This window comes from Sylvia atricapilla, chromosome 20, assembly GCF_009819655.1.
Source record: "Sylvia atricapilla isolate bSylAtr1 chromosome 20, bSylAtr1.pri, whole genome shotgun sequence".
In the NCBI taxonomy this organism is placed as follows: Eukaryota; Metazoa; Chordata; class Aves; order Passeriformes; family Sylviidae; genus Sylvia; species Sylvia atricapilla.
The window spans coordinates 7,335,875-7,352,669 of record NC_089159.1 but is presented as its reverse complement, the minus strand read 5'-3'; the positions used below and the strand labels follow the sequence as shown (position 1 = coordinate 7,352,669).

Sequence of the window (16,795 nt, the reverse complement as noted above, 5' to 3'; positions counted from 1 at the left end):
TTGAGCTACATAAGGGCAGTGCAGCCTGTCTCTGCATCTCCTGCCCTTTGCCCTTGGAGCTGCTGGAATTCAGCTGATGGGAAGAGCCCAGGAAGCTCCACCCTGAGCAGGAAGGGCCCTTTTTCAGGGAAAAGTGCTGGAGGGAGTTATAGGACTTGAGAGCGTTTATTAAGTAAGATTTTAAATGCTCTTTTATCATTATATAAAGCCTTTCATCTAAAGTGCTTCTCTGCATCCAAAGGATTAAACCCTGCCACCCCCCACGAGGTGGGTTCACATTACTGCTCTAATTGCAGGGATGGCAAATGCTCAGGCACTGAGCAGCTCCCAAATCAACCCCCTTTTCTTCCTCCTCCTTAACAGACCCTGCATGAGCACAGATTTCCTCGGAATCTGGTGTTTTGTTTTTTTTTTTTCCAGTGGGATCTAAACAAACTATACCCCACTGTAGTTCTGAATGGGATTCCTGCAGCCAGAGGAAGGAGGAGGCAGCTGCAGTGGTCCTTGCCAGGAGAAGTCCCAGGCCAGGGCAGCCCAGAGCATTCCCCTGGATGCAGCAGAAGGCAGAAGATTTTCCCCCAAAACCCCAGGGTCATGATTTGGTTTTGCCCCGTCTCATTGGACAGCTCAGGTGATGCTTCTCACCTCACTGTTAGGTATAACAGAAGAGAAGAATTAAGACCCTTGAGTCCCTTTCATTCTAAAATCTCCCTGAATAGGAGAGGAATAATTGTACTGCACCCTTGAACTCAGCTTTTTTCGCCCCCTTATCCTCCATTTAAATCCATAGGAAAGCCTCTACAGTTATCCCTGACAAAGTATTTGCTCTGCTTGTAACCTGCCTCTGCAGTGCTGGAGGAATAAACTCTCCAGGGACATGCAGAAAGTCCCTTCCCCCTGCTGCCCCATCAACTTCCCCACACAATTTGCAGCCTGTTTTGCAGTGGTTTTGCCCCTTTGCTCTCTTCATCCCCCATGGTTTTATCCCAGCCCAGCTCCCTCTTTGGATCTTTTTGGGTGGAATTCGATAATATTTGTGAAGGAGGAGGTGGCAGAGCCCCCAGCCCTCAGGACACACCTCACCTGTGCTGTTACAGGGAGGTTGATGGTGGCAGAACTTCACCCTGAGGCCACCAGGCACTGTCACCCCTTTACACCCACCAGGGAACTCTCCTTGACTTGGCTTTTAGCACACAGGAGGGCACCCACAAAAACTGTGCCATGAGCCTTTTCCTCTCCAGCCCCACCAAGCAGCCCTGCTTCTTATCCCCCAGCTCTCTGCCACCTGCTGCAGCCTCCTCTGAGCTGACACACGCCAGAATTCTCTGTGTTTGCAGCTAAAACAGTCACGAAATCCCCAGGCTGGCCTCAGCTTCTCCCCCCTGGTGAAGGAAAGGTGAGAGCACGGTGACAATCCAGCCCTACCTGACAGGGGAGCTGAGCTGGTAGGAGGAGAGCTCGCTGAAGGGATGGAGAAGGTGGGAATTGTCTCTAAATGTGAGCTGGAGTAGGAGTTAGGATCGACAAGTGTGAGGTCCTGGTGGGATGGAAATGCACAGGAAGCAAGCACAGGGCTGGTGGCACCTCTCTGGCATTGCTGTGGCTTCTTTGCCAGGATTTGGGGCAGGGCTGGACTTTGGGGGGTCCCACAGGAGAGCTGCTGGCTGCATCAAAGCTGGATTGAAGCCTTGAGCTGAGCCTGCAACAAACTTGGGTTTTGTAGCAGCTCCTGCTGGGATGCAGCGGCCGAGGGTCAGGAAAGGTCAGTGGGTCACAGCCCCACACTGAGTGCTCCCTGCACACACCAAAGGGACCTGAGCACCACCAGAGCAGAGAAAAGCCACCAAAGGATCTCAAAATTTGCCGTGTTAAGGATGGTTTTTTTGCTTTTTTGTCTGGCAGGTGTTTCACCCTGTTCCAGTTCATGCCTTCTCTCCCTGCTCTTTGCTGGCCCCTCAGCATCCCCAGCCCCGGAGCATTCCCGAGTCCCACAGCTCGTTCCTCCCACCCTCTGCCTCTCCTTTAACCAGGACACGTCTTGCTGCGATGAGATCTGAGCTCTGGGCTCTGCTGGGAGGGGTTAGAGAGGGCAGGGAACCTCTGACCCGACCTTCTCCACACAGATTTCTCCATGTAGACAAGGCAGAGCAGATCCTGCCTTTGATATAAAATGAAATCTCCGTTTCTGTTCATTCTGAGCCCAGGGAGAGGCTGCAGAAAGGCACCCACTGGGCTGGCCCCACCCTTGCCCCGTCGCTTTGTTACTTGCCACAGAACCGCGGCCAGGTTGCAGTGTCAAGCTGAAATAATTCAGATTTAAGCTCGTTTTCCTTTCAGTATACAGCCTTTAATTTTGGCAAAAAAACCCCCAACAAAACAAACAGTTAGGTTTGGACTGAAAAACTTCCCCGTTTGGGCACAAGCCAAAGGGGTGTGGGGGGAAAGCAGCCTTTTCAAAGTGGGAATATTTGTAAAGCATTTGCTGACACCAGTAGGTAGCAAAACTCCAACCTATAAATACCCATCCAGGATAAGAAACATCAGAAAGGGAACGTGTGCAGGATTCACCAAGGCAACCCTGATACCACCTGGGAGCCCTTGTTAGAAGGTGCCAGGACTTGATCCTTGGCTTGGAAGTGCAGGGTCCATCCCCCCACTGGGAGAGCCACAGCTCACACACAGCATGAACACACCAGGAATTGCAGCTGGGTGCTTCTCTTTGCTGACAAATGTTTCTTTTTCTGCAGGATGGTATGGTATATCTTATATACTTTCTTTGTATTTCTTGGCATGAGAAAAAAAAATTAAAATGTAACATGCATGGTCAAAGCTGAACTGGTTTCTTCTGTCTAAATGAGAAAAAAAAAGTTATCCAAATTACTCATTCAGCGATTGCTTCACACTCTGAGAGCAACCAGTTGGTATTTTGGGTGCAGTGGGTTGCAAATAATATGTACAGGCAAAGAGTAAAGAAAAGCACAAGTCAGAGCAGGGAGAGGTGCAGACAGAACAGCCTTGTGCTGGTTTTTACCAAAAACACTTCCCAGGAGTCTCCCCAGTAGTTGTTCCAAGCAGACTGGAAGGCTGCTGACTGTCACACCCACCCGGGCTCACCAGCAGGGTTCATTTGTGTTAATTGGTCAGTTCAGGTGACTGCTCCTCACTGAAGCTGAGGTGCACAACCCCTTCATTCAGCTGAATCCCAGAGCTCTCCTCTCACTGCACACCCCTGGCATCCTCTGGGAATGGCAGCACAGCTCCCTGCCCAGCCCGAGAGACCTGCCAAGCCTGCGGGATGAACTGTTTGTCCCACACAGCAAACCCTCAGTCTGTGCAGGCTCCAGTGCAGGGCAGGACTTGCAGGAGGTGGCACAGTCCCACAGCTTCCCCAGGACAGCTCCTGCCCTCTTCCAGCCAAGGAGGCAGTGCCACCACCAAGGACAAGGATGAAAAATGAGGCCCCTGGTTTCAGACACAGCACTTCCACTTCCATCCATGTCTGTGGTGGAAGAAGACAGGAGGTAAATTCTGCAGCGTGATTCAGCAACAAATGGACTTAATGGCCCTGCCTGGAGCAGATCCTGCTGGGATTCCCTCAGGCAGGGGCAGGTCCAGCATGAGGGGTCTAGGATTCTCCTCCCTGACAGAGCCACCCAAAAACTCATCAGGAAATGCTGCAGCGCAGCAGATCCAGCTGCTGGACTTGCTGTGGGCACCTTCAGGAAGGGGTTACAGCCAGAGGGGTGAACAGACCCACCTCTGTGATGCAAACCCAAATCCCTCTGCTGAGACAATCCTTGGCCTGTCATCTTCACTCTGACAAACACCTCTTGCACTTTCTTCACGATGCAAGCTGTAAGGTTTTGGGGCATTGAGAAATGAATCAACAGTAAAACCCCACAGGTACCCAAAGCCAGAGAGGATGGAGATTAAATGTTTGTGAGCTCATGAAAAACAGAACTGCTATCCTCATGAGCAACTCAGACACGAATCCAAGGAACAGGAATTAGCTCTTCTGGATCAGCTGCTGCCCACAACACAAAGCCCAGCCCTCAAAAGTCAGGCTCAACAGTGGATTTGTCCCTAAGGCTTTCTGTGGATCAGGCACGAAGCATTGCCCAGAGAGACAGAGCTGCTCCTTCCACCCACCAGCACTGTGCTCAGCCTCTCTGTTCACCCCACAGCCCTTCTCTTACACTGCATTTTCCCCCTCCCCAGCTCTGCAGCTCACTGGGGCATTTTTAACAAATTAAGCCCATTTCTTTGGTGCATCCATTCCCCGTTGCTTTGAAAACTGCAAGTCTAATTAGATCTGCTGGTTCTTACTCCTAAACATCCTCCCCTTGTAACAGCACCTAAATCAGTGCTCTTGATGTTCAGCTTCACACCCCAGGGCTCAGAGAGCAGCTGCTCAAACCTCTAAGAGCCATCAGCCAGGGTTAATTACTCACAGCCCTGCAGGTCCAGGCTGACACCACACTTCAGCTACTCCCATTTTACACCAAGGCTGGGGTTTGCACAAAGCCTCTGTTAGTCAGCCACAGCATCTCCCCACTGCCTCTGCTCACCCAGCAGAGCCAGAGGCATCACTGTCTGCACAAGGGCTTTGGCAGCACAGCTGGGATTACAGGGCAGGTCTGAAGAGCCACGTTTATTTGTCCTGATGGAGACAGAAAATGCAGATGTTTAGAAAGCCCAGTGTAACTCACTGTCCATGATTCAGCAAAGCAAAGGGGGTTGGTGGTACCTGTGTGCAACAAAAGGCTCAGAGGGGTCTTGGTGGGGAAAATTTTGAAGGAACAGGTGCTGTTCGCATCCCAGCACAGGATGTCTGAGGCTGCTTCAAACCATCTTCAGCCTTCTTTGTGCTTTGACTGAAGAATTCCATAAGCCAGAAGTCTGAGCAGAAGTTTTTAAAAAAGCAATGGCTTTGTCCTGGAGGAGGAGGAGGATTTGAATCACATAAAAACCCCCACGCCATGGAGAGATTCCCCTTCAGTGGTGAGATTCCCCCTGGAGCATCCTGACCATGTCACCAGATGCAATCCCAGACTTCAAAGGCCAGCCCGGGCTCTGATGTTTCACTGAAGACAAGGCAGTGCCAAGTTCTTTAGCTCCTGTTTTATTAATACCCTGCTCTGATGGGCTCATGTATAATGGATTCACACAGGAACAGCAAGAGGTTCACATCCAATTTCCACGTTGCATACATTCTCTGAGCTGAGCACGATGGGCTCTCCCTTCATCTCCCAGTGTTTGTCCTCAGTGATGAATTTGCATGAGTTTGGGGTTCAGGCAAAGGACAGAAAGTTGGCCACCAGTTTCCTCACCTGCTTTCCATGAGGTTTGTTGAACTGGTTTGCTCCAGTGAGGAGCTAGGAGTTAAAAACACAGGGAGAGCATTTCCATTTTGTCTCTGGCTCCAAATGCTGGCTGCTGCTGAGAATGAGCAGCTCAGGGATTCCTTGGGCTCTCTCAAAGCCTCTCAGGAAGTCATTTGGGAGGTGATGGAGCCCTGGGCTCAGCAGCCACAGCAGAGCTCAGGGCTGCAGAGGGGCAGACTCTGTGATGAGTAGCATGTGAACATCCTGGCTCTGGCAGAGATGCAGCCCCCAGCACGGGGCCAAAAGGAACAGATTGCACCCCAAATTCTTCCTGCTCACAGAACAGCTTCTTAGCTGCAGAGATTTTAAAAAGATGAAAGGTGGTTGTATTGTGAACATCCTCAAAATTTATAGCAGCTCACCAAACACACTCCTGGTAGACAGCAACAAAAGAGCACGGAAAAAATGAATTTGTCTTTGTGAGGGTGCTGAAAGGCTCCATCTTCCTGTTTTCCTACCCAGCTCCAGCCTCCCCTTTGCAGGCAGGAGGTGTTCTGCAGCTCTGCACATTGCATCCAGTCCAAAGCTGTCACGGCTCCCCTGCAAATGCAGTGGGAGCAACACAGCCACAGCTCCCATCCCCACAGAGACCTTGCACCAGGAGCACAGCTCAGCATGGGATCAGTGGGGCTGGAAAATCCCTCTGAGATCACCCAACCCAGCACTGCCAGGCTCACCACCAAACCACAGGTGCCACATCCGTGTGCCTTTGAACGCTTCCAGGGATGGGGATTCCACGTGATCCCACGTGGTGGAGGTTTCTATCACATCTCAGAGTCATTTTTCAGTCAGACAAGACATGTTTGGTAGACTTTGCACAAGCTTGGGTTAGGTGGTGAGGATTTAGGATTTCTGTGTTGGAGGAGAGCCCGGCGTGCCCAGGTAAGTGGGAATTGCACCAGCAGATCTGCTCTAAATGAGGACTTTTGCCTTATGGTGGTTATTGCTGGATCCTTCAGAAGATGAAACATCTTAGAACACCTAAAATAGGGAAATGGGGATTTCTCCATGAGCTCAGCTACCTCGTTTATGGGCTAAAAAAACCCAACTGACAACTGCTGCCCCTCATTGTTTCCAGCTTAGCTGTGATGTGAGATGCTATTCTTGGTCAAGAGCTGCCAATGCTTCTGAAGCTTGTGAAGTTGTTTGCTTTAATAGCACACAGCGTGAAACAAAGCAAAGACTTCCCAGCAAAATGCCTCCTTCTGCTGAGCTTGCTGCACCTCGCTGCCTGCTGGAAATGTTTAATTACAGGCTGCGGATTCCAAAGCGTTTTCTTCCAATTATTTGATCTCAGGTACAATTTCATAAAACCCGTGTTTTATCCTCCTTCCCAGCAAGGATCAGTGCAGATGGATCATTTCATCAGCTCCAGATGGGCAGGAAAATAACCCAGTCCCTCACACCCTGAGCTGTAATTCCTCACCGGTCTGGAGCAGCTGGCCCAGGTACACAGCAAACAGCAGTAAAACAAAAGGACCTCCTGTCTTTAAAGCAATACTCTATTTTCACCTCGATGTTTGACTGCAAAACAGGGTGGTTTAAGCTGATTTGTCCTAAAAAATGAGTTAACAGCTCTTCTTCCCCTGCCCACAACTCCCAGACCATCAGCATTCACCTCCCAGGGGCACCACAACTGCAGGAGGAACTTGGCTGCTGAGTTAAGGAATAGAATTTCCTGAGGAAGAGTGGGAGAGACTCATTCCCCAGGGATGTGGCTGTGGTTAGACCTGAGGATGCGGCTGGTGGTGCATTATGGCCAACACTCGCCTGCCTGCCATGGCAAAGCTGACTCCAGGAGCTCAGGTTCTCCAAGACCAAACACACACATACCTGAATAAATGAAAAGGATCAAAACACCAGAATGCTCATGGCAGAATCCCTCCTTTGCCCTCCCAGAGTGGCACGACTCGATATGAAGTCACCCTGAACTATTACAAGAACTGATCATCCCACAATCTTTGTTGGTTTTTATTTTAAAACAATCTCATCTAAGCCAGAGCATAGGCTTGGAAATTATTTACATTTAATGAAATGTTGGGAAACACAGGAAGAGTTGGCCAGCAGATCCTGCTGTAAGGAACACATGGCCTGGAGCTGCAGTTGCCCCCCAGCACAAAGACCTATTTATGCAGAGGGCAGGCACACACCAGGAATGGTCCCTGCTGGAGCCTGAGCCCCCTCCTGCCTCTTTCCAAACTTGTTTCTTTACATAAGCAGTGCATGCTTTTATAGACCTGGGTCACAAACTTCCCCACCTCAGTAATATTTTGAAGTAAATTTAGCATTGGTGATACATGCCTGACCTAGAGGGAACTGAATTTATAGCACAGCAGGGAAATATCCACATAATCCCCCTCCTGCACTTGGGTGTTGTCCCACATGAGGCTGACCAAGCCCCTGACACTGAAAGTGGGGGACACTCAAAGAATCCCACCAATCTCCAGTTCCTTTTTAATGTAATAAACTGTGGTTTGTGTGTTAGAGCTGGATCTGCCAGGGCCACCTGATCAGCACTTTCCCAGCTACTCACAATTTCTTTTTACACCTGCAACATTCCTGAGCGTCCTGCAGAGTCTTTAGAAAAGGCTCCCTTTAAAAATCTGAAGTTTCAGCAGCATCTCACCCTGGAAGAAGCCAGCTCAGCACAGGTCTGGAGCCAGAGGGCTCTGTAGCAGATGACATGCCCAGGCACAGGCACCACAAACATCTTGGGGAAGTTTCCACTGTACAGCTGGCAGCTCAATGGGGCTTTGCAACCTGCAGAGAGGAGCTTCTATTTTCAGAGCGGCTTTAGAAAGACAAAAGATGAAGAATATTGTCCCCACTTTCAAGAACTCTGCATCAGGCGGATGGGTATGGGCAAGGGAGATAAGAAAAGAAACAGAACATTGAAATCCTCCCTGTTTACAGCACTTGTGGGAGAGCCCCACGCTGTGCTCCTGCACCTCAATGGTTATCAGTGAATTTCCTTCATGTTTGGCTTTGATTGATAAGCTTCAATCACCTTGGACAACCCTTCTGGACTTCAAAGGATTGGTTTTTAAGAAAGAAACGAAAATTACAAAACCAAAAATAAATCCATGTGTTTGAAATGTCGACGTGAAGCCAAACGCTCAGGAAGGAAGGGAGGAGAACTGGATGGGCAGAGCAGTGAGCAGACAAAGCAAGACAAGATGCAAGATCTGCACAGCCACGATGGCAGGAGACCTCTCAAAAATCACACCACTGTCTGGCAGATGGGCCACGGGGTGCCAAAATCAAGGCAACCAGAAAATAACCCGCAATGAGAGAATGGCAAATGCTGTTTCAGGGGTGCAGAGGCTCTGATTTACAGCCAAGCTCCTCCTGCCTCACTGGCAGCGCTCTGGAATCTGGGTTAGCAAAGCCTCAGGGTCCCATTAGGAACAAAGAACACGGGAAGGGCTGCGACAGGCGAGGATGGAGCAAGGGAAGAGCTGCAGCACACGCTCCAGCGGCCCGACAGCTTGGCAAGAAGGGGAAGATGAAGGCGACAGCAGGCTTCCAGTGCTTAATGAGCACAGCCCAGCTGCCAAGGCACGGCAGCTTTTCTACCTGGAGATGGTGGATAAAAGGCTGGAATTCAGGAAACGGGAATACCCACTGTAAACATGGAGGTTTTCTATTAAAACACTCAAAAATCGAGTTCAGGGCGCTGTACGCCGCCCACGTTCGGCGGAAGGGAGGAAACAAAGGCACACTCGTGTGTCTCAGTGTGAATTCCTAATGGAGAGCTCGGGCTCCCTTTCGGCAGGAAATCTGCCCGTGGAATGGCACCGGGGCTGAGGGAGCAGAGCACGGCTCATCCATAATGCAGGAACACCCACTGCGCCGAGCCTGTCAGGAAGGACAGCACTTCTCAATATGAACAACAGTACTCTGGGAGGCGGATGGTTAAAAATATATATCCTATGCCTGTGCCACTATGAATTATTGACTGTACAGGGAGCTGGAAAAAAGGATTCAGTGCCATTAATAATTTATTTTCTAATCCAAACGAAGATGGAATTTTATGCACCACTTATTACCAGCGCCGCAACTGGAAAAACTCACTGCACTTCCCACTATCTGAAACCAGAACTGCCTTTCCATTTTCAAAAGTATTTTTTGAAGTTTCTCCTTTAGCTTGAGACATACATTCAAAGCCTTCCCTTGGGGGAGCATCTGGTCATTCCTGAATATTTAGTAGGCATTAAGGATAAAGAGATGTGTCTCTGTTTAAAAGCAGCGTTTACAGGCACAGCACGACAGCTCTGCAAGGAGAAATCCCTCTCTTCCCTCCCAGCCTCATGCACAGACAGGTATCACAACTCCAGGCAGCTCTGCTGCTCTGAGAATACAAATTTGGAGTGGCACTGAAAGATTCAGCATTGATTGCAAAAGCACCAGGCATAGGTGGATCCCTCAGGCACGACCACACCACAGTGGTGCTGGAAAACCACAGGGTAACAGAGTCCTGTCTGTCCTGAAGACAGAAATTCTCAGAGAGAGATCTTCCTTCTTAACACCTCTAAAGAAAACCATCCCTGTTCCACTTGGTGAAGAACAGCAGGGAAAACCACCACGAGTATCATCAGCCCCCTCCCAGGTTGGTGAGTCCAGGACTGCAAATGCAGGCAGGAGGAAAACATCCCCTCAAACCATTCAGGGAATGTTCCATCACATCTGATATTTGATATAAAACCTGAGAACACACAGATTTGTATGTCCAGGGACAATTCCAAAGGGGTGAGGTGAATTATCTTTGCATCTTCCCTGAAGTTTAAGTAGGCAAAGATTGTCAAGAGGAGAAAGAACCAAGCACTTGCTTAGAATTCTAATTTATTATTAAATTACATATCAAAGCCTTTTTTTTTTTTAATACATACAGAGAATGCACAATAGGTGAGAACAAAAATAATTACAGTTACAATAGAAGTTTCAAGACCGTGTATGAAAAGAAAAAAAAAATCAGAAAGTGCAATCAGAAACTCATTTACAAAGTCTGGGATGTTCTGTGAGAAAGGGCTTTGTTTTGTGTGTAGAGTGTTTATTTAACTGCTTTCCTCACTCAGTACCACACAGACCAACAGCTGCTTCTGTACTCAGAACTAAAATCATCACTGGTTTAAATGTGCAGTGACAGGAGAGGGGCAGGGCACAGAGGGGACCTGCAGATGTGACCTGGATGTGGCTCAGAGTGTCTCCCTGCACTCTCCTGTCCTGCACATTCCATATTCCAATTCTAAGGAGTTTCAGAACCATTTCCTCCTTCAGCACTGACAGCTGGTACCTTCTCCTTCCCGTCTCAAATGAAAGCTCTGGGACAAAACCAGTAAAAACAGGAAAAAAGGTTAAACCTCAAGTGATCTTGGGAAACAGGTTGCTACATTTAGAGAGTTAAAACTCTCATTTAGTCGGGACGAAATGAGCTGAACCATCAGAAGTGGTGGAGCAGCCTGGGCTCCCTGTGCAGCAGTTTTGGGAAAGCAGCACCTCAGGGGACACAGCCTTAGAGGACAAGCAGTGAACAATTCACCTGACACTTTCACATCACCTAAAAATCCACTTTTGCTCTTTCATTTCCAACATCCAGCAAGGAACTGACTCTTCTCACATTAATCTTAGGACAACGAAACGAAAGGACTTCTAAAGTACAAATGAAAATTCTAGTTGATTACTCAGTGTCATGAATCCAGCAGGAATTTAAACCTCACTTTGATACGCAGAACTCCTGAAATCAATACTGGTTAAGAAAAAAAATGCTGCCCAGGAAGGTGAAAAGCCCTGGCAGTGCCCTGGGGAAAAGCTATAGCTGTGGACACAGTTCTGGGTGCTGCCCAAATGCCATTGCTCTGCTGCAGCCACCAGAGACTGAAGATCAGATGAACAGGTAAAAAATAGTCTAAAGAACAGGGATAAAAATATTCCCACCCATGTGAAGTGTGGCATGAACATTACCAACACGATGCTTTGTGTTCCAGTGCCTGACCAGGTTTGAAGAAGCTGCTTTTCTGCTAGGAAGAATGAAGCAGAAACTGAAAAAGCGTTTGTGTGTGTGTGTGTGAAACACGTTCTGTAGAAATATCATGGATTTCCCCCCTTCATTTCAGTGCTCAGCAATGATTTTCTCAGCACACTTCTGTTGGGTTGAGTTAGGGAAACGCCACTTTGGCAGGAATTGCAGGAATGAGAATTCTTTTCTCCTCAGAGCAGGAGGAACCACACAGGAGGAAAAACTCTGAGAAAACACATTTAGCAACGGGAGACACACAAACCTGTATTTGGGGATTTGAGGCAGAATGCTACAAATCCACTGTGTTCATTTGCCAGTCCATTGCTCTGACCACAGGTCCAGGCTGTTAGAGATGAATTATGAGGCTGATTCTCCTGAATTTGGAAGCCTTTCCCTGGCCAGATGCAAACACACCCCTCCAGGGAGCACAGCACAACACCCGCTCACTCTGCCAGATGATGATGAAGGGAAAACTCCAAAGATAATTAAATGTATTTTTCAACACAAAACTGACTCAAAACCAGCACAAACAAAATCCATGGAGGGGCTGCCAACACTGAAACCGTTTCCAGTAAAGCTTTATCAGAGATAATTCAGCATATTTCCATTATTTTTATACTAAAATATATCAGTTCCTCCATAACATCTTCATAACATGAAAAATCAATTAGGTTTACATATTTATTATAATCTACATATTTTCCATAGCAGCTTTTTCACAATAAGATTAAATATATGCACCAAATAATCAGTTAAGTCCAATAAAAAGACTTGTTATAAGATTAAATAAATGAATTTATTTACTGTACTGCAGATCTTATATTGCCAACTATAGAGCAACCAAATCCTACAAATCCTAAACAGATGCACAAGTGCTGATCAGGGTCCCTCAGGGTGGAGGAAGAATCAAAGAAAAGGCAACAGGGAGAAGAAGTTTAATCTCCCAACACGCAGATCCATTAATAACCCTCCTTTATCCATCAAGCATTTTCATAAACCCCCTTAATAAACACTTCCTCTCCAAATGGGAACGTTCCCAAATCAACCAAATACTCACCCTTTATTTCAAATACAAACCCCACAGTTTTACATGTATTAATTCCAAATGCTTCCAAATCCCAGCGGGAGGATGGCTGATTAGGAGCCCTTGTTGACTTTTTAGCACAGGGTTATTAAGTCTGCAAAGAAGCCTTTAAATCCAGACATTTTGGGTGTAACAGTGTGGGTTTGCACACTACACAAGTCTCTATTCCCTCCAATTCACAGACACTATAAAATGAAGTAAAAAATTGTGTCCATCCCACTGGACTCTGTTACAGAGGAGAACCTGGGGACTGACTGTGTGACATTTGTGGGTGATGGAATACATGGAATCTGTTAGGAGCACTGTAAGTGGATTGTGAAAAGAGTTAATCAAGTTCTTAGCAAGGTATTTCAGTGCCAAGGCTTGAATTTATTGGGTTATGATATGACAGATGGAAAAGTGCTGTTGAAAGAGCAGAAAAATCTGTAATCTGGGAAGCTGCAGTATCAAAGCCACTGCAGATGTCAGCTTTGTTTACAGACAAACAACAGGGTTCTTCTTGCCTGTCCTGACCAAAAAAAAAGTGTTTTTCCCCCCCGCAGATAATGTAAATAACACTTGTTTCACTACTCATACATTCAGCTCTTTGCTAGGAGGAGTTATGTCCAAAACCTCTGCTCACAGACACCTTCGCCTCAGCTACAACCATCATCATTTTCATTTCCAATCAACAGTTTAGATCATGTCCTTCTTGCTGCACTATCGGCGTAACTTCACCTAAATTACAGTATAGGCTTTGTAAACTGCTTATTGTGTCTTTATAAAGATATTTATGATGCCAGCCAAAATCAAAGTATTTGCACCCAAAAGGTTCCTTCAGGTGAACTCATGTTTGGTCACTTTTCAGATGACTGAACAGTTGAGTAAACAGCTGCTGGGACACTGTGCTCCCTTTTTACACAGGGGGACTTTGTCAGTCCCTTTAAAGCCACAAGAAATCTTATGATCTCCCTCAGAGGGTACTTTATTCATATTCTGTTCAAAAAGTGAACAGAACCCCCTCCCCTTTGTGGTTTTTTTTTGTTAACTCTGAGGAATTTGTGTGAAGCACAGTTTTCACAGCATGAATTATGCAGAAATAACTAGAATCTGAACCAGGAGTTAAAAAGAATTACAGAACATGTATTTAGTAGTAAAGCAACCTGAAGGCTTAAAGCTGCAATATTCATCTCTCAGGGTGAAATTCAGTACTGGGCTGGGATTAGAGGGAAAAGCCTTCCTGCTGAGCTTCCACCCAAGGCAAACTTAATCCTTTCCCACTCCCCAGCCAGCACCAAACCTCCTCAGCACTGCTGAGCACTGGGAACTGCTCCCCCAGTTCTGGTTAAGCATCCCATGGGCACTTACCTTGCAGTGAGAAAAGGAATTAAAGACAAACAAATCCCACCAAATTTAACCCAAAGGAAGGTGAACAGCAGGGGAGGAGAAAACACCGCAGCTTCAGCCCAAGCCCAGTGTCACAGTCTACCATCAGAAGCTCCAGACATCATGCTGACAGCCCCAGCCACGAGCAGGCTGTGGAAGTCTGACGCTTCCCCCCACTCACTTTTCCTTGGCTGGGAGGAGGGAAGGTGGTGATGAGTTTTAGCAGAGTCCAGGGGGGGAAACATCCATCAATGGAAGGCGTAGAGGAGCAGCAGGATGGTGCAGACGCCGATGACGCCGCCCAAAATGAGGGAATCCCGTCGCTTCCGGAGGTTGATCCTTTGGATCAGGTTGTTCACTGCTGGGAAACGGTCTTGGAGGGGTCTGAGTCAAGGTCATAGCAGCCAAAAAACAATTCCCAACAAGCCTCAAAGCCTGGATGGGGAAATGCCAACACTGCAACTACTCCCAAGCTGGAGGAAGCTGGGGCAGTAAGCCCTGATGGACAGGGAGCAGGATTATAGCTGCACTTCACTGATTGCAGACCAGCAGAGAAAAGGGAACAGCCCAGAGCTCACATTCACACAGAATTCACCACCTGATCACCTCAATTACCAGCATTTTAATCTCCGGTATGTGAGGCTTAGTTACTTCTACTAATTGTGTTTAAATGAGAATGAAAAAAAAAAAAAAAGGGGGTGGTTATATAAAACATCTGTGGAATTTCTTCAGTGGGTTCTGTTACTGGTGAAGAGAACAACCAAAAGCATTTGACTGAGAAAATCCTGCACACTGCATGACCCACACACTGTGCAAGCCCTGTAAAACCACGAGGGTGTAAATCTACCTCTTAATGCACAAAATACAACTGCCAGCAAGACAATCAGCTTCAGAGCTTCAAGTCTCTGGAATCGAGAATCTTTTTAAGGCCAAAGCTGAAATTTTATTAAAATGTTCTTCCCAATTGCTAAGAACTGTAATGAAATTTCTGGGTTACCAAGATGCATCTTTCCAGGCTGTCATGTGTCTGATCAAACAGTGCTGATGCTGTCCATGGACAGAAAAGAAGGAATGAGTGGGAAAACCACAAACATGCCTGACTTGACAACGTGGCACAGTCTTTAGCCCTGACACACAATATGCACAGAAACCAACAAGCCAAAATCTTAATTAACATCTGCAGGAATGTGACAGACAAGTGGTTACTCAGGCCCTGACTACTCTTAGCTGTAAAGGACAGCAAGCAGTGATGAACCAAGCTTCAGCTTTTTCGAAAGCAAAAAGCAGGACCTGAAATGAAACTCTACTTCTTCAAAAACATGCAGCAGGGAAGGCCATGAAATGCTGTTGCAGAGCTCTACCTGATGATTAAATTCTGTTAATTTACCTGAAGTGTCCAAATTTGACCAAAACAAACTTATCCACCACAATGACCATTAAGATGCTTCAGTCAGGTTATCAGGAGAGACTGATAAAAACTTGGTCTGTTTGTCACTGGTGACAGTACAGGTCACAGAACCACTGACACTGCTGATCCCTCAAATGACAAGAGTAAAAAATTGTACCACAACTCTTCTTAGGCATAGGCAGCACCATTTTTTAGGCAAAAAGGATACTTGCCAAGGTATTCATCTTGCTTTGTATTGACTTCAACATCCCTCTCTGCGAAGTCATATTTTCTTTTGTTGCCATGGCAATGCTGGGGAAAAAAGGAGGATCAAGTTGTTGGAGCTAAGAATAATCCACAGCTCACACAAGAGGAGAACAAGCAGGCAACGCTTCTTCAGAGGACAATGAATGGGGTGAAGCAACATGAATGAAATCACAATTTTTCCATTAATCTCTTACTGTTAAACTATTTCAGTTTTAGATGAACTGTTAACAGTGTGAAACACTGAGATTTCTTGAAACAGGCAGAGTTTGACATTTCTCCTCCAGCCCCAATGCAAACTGGTATTACCTTATAAGCAACATAAGAATTATGCTCTCATGGTTTAAGCTTTAAATTTAGAAGATTGTTTCATCCCAAATGATGCTTCCACCACAGCACAAAAAAAATCCATTTCTGAGATCTGGTCCTAATTAAGAATATCCCCCATGGTATACAAGTTTTCATATTCTTTGTTTCTTTACCAATACAGGCAAACACAAAACAGAAATTCCCATTTCAAATTCAACACATTTTGGAGGTCAGAAAAGAAGCAACTCTGCTCTCAAACAGAAGATATTAAATGAAGATTATAAAGAATTGCTCGGCTGACAAAGTTTGGGCTCGGAAGACACAGTGCCTGAGAAAGAAAAATATGGCAAATACTGCTCTCCTTGCTGGCATGTGTTTCAAAAACACATAAGGCAGGACATAAATACAACAAGGCTGCATAATAACTCAAAAAAAGTCACCTCTACTGCTGTTGACTTCATCTACAGGAATAACAATGATTAAAACAAGTTCTTGGATGAGTCTGTGAGCCTGAAATGCGGAGGGGAAATGTTCTGGAGGAGTAAAAGTTAAGTGGAACAACACAACAGATAAATTGGAAAAATGGAAAAGGAAGCTAAAGCTGTAATTTCAGGAAAATGTGAAATGCTGCTTTTACCTGCTACAAACATACAATTTTTCAGTGCAGGTATTTTAATCCTTTAAAGTAAAATACAACAGACTCACAAAACGACTAAAATTTTGCTGTTAAGAAGAGCACCCAGGGAATTCTGAATTATTAAGAATCAAGTCAAAAGAAAAAAAAATATTTCCTATCTACACACAGGGAAGTTTGTTCAGTAACCTACAGATTCCTATCTCCCACCCTCACATTGACTTGATATTTGTCCAGATGAGTTTTTAATACAGTGTCTCTCAAAGCACTCCTGAATTAAGTCCCATATTTTTGTAAGATGCATCCAATGACTCATTAAAACATCCATTCATTTACAGAAGTGAAAACACAA

At 46.4% G+C, this 16,795-nt stretch overlaps 1 protein-coding gene across 2 annotated transcripts in view; it reads right to left on the bottom strand.

The window, feature by feature from the left end:
• Nucleotides 1-10,209: 10,209 nt before the first annotated feature.
• Nucleotides 10,210-16,795, bottom strand: part of GOSR1 (golgi SNAP receptor complex member 1) — a 29,059-nt gene continuing 22,473 nt past the window's right edge. For both annotated transcript variants that reach the window (XM_066333427.1, XM_066333428.1), the window contains exons 8-9: nucleotides 15,466-15,548; nucleotides 10,210-14,222 (exon numbers count right to left, since the gene is read on the bottom strand). In XM_066333427.1, coding sequence (XP_066189524.1) covers nucleotides 14,098-14,222; nucleotides 15,466-15,548 — 208 coding nt within the window. In that variant the 3' untranslated portion in view covers nucleotides 10,210-14,097. The remainder of the gene's footprint in view (nucleotides 14,223-15,465; nucleotides 15,549-16,795) is intronic.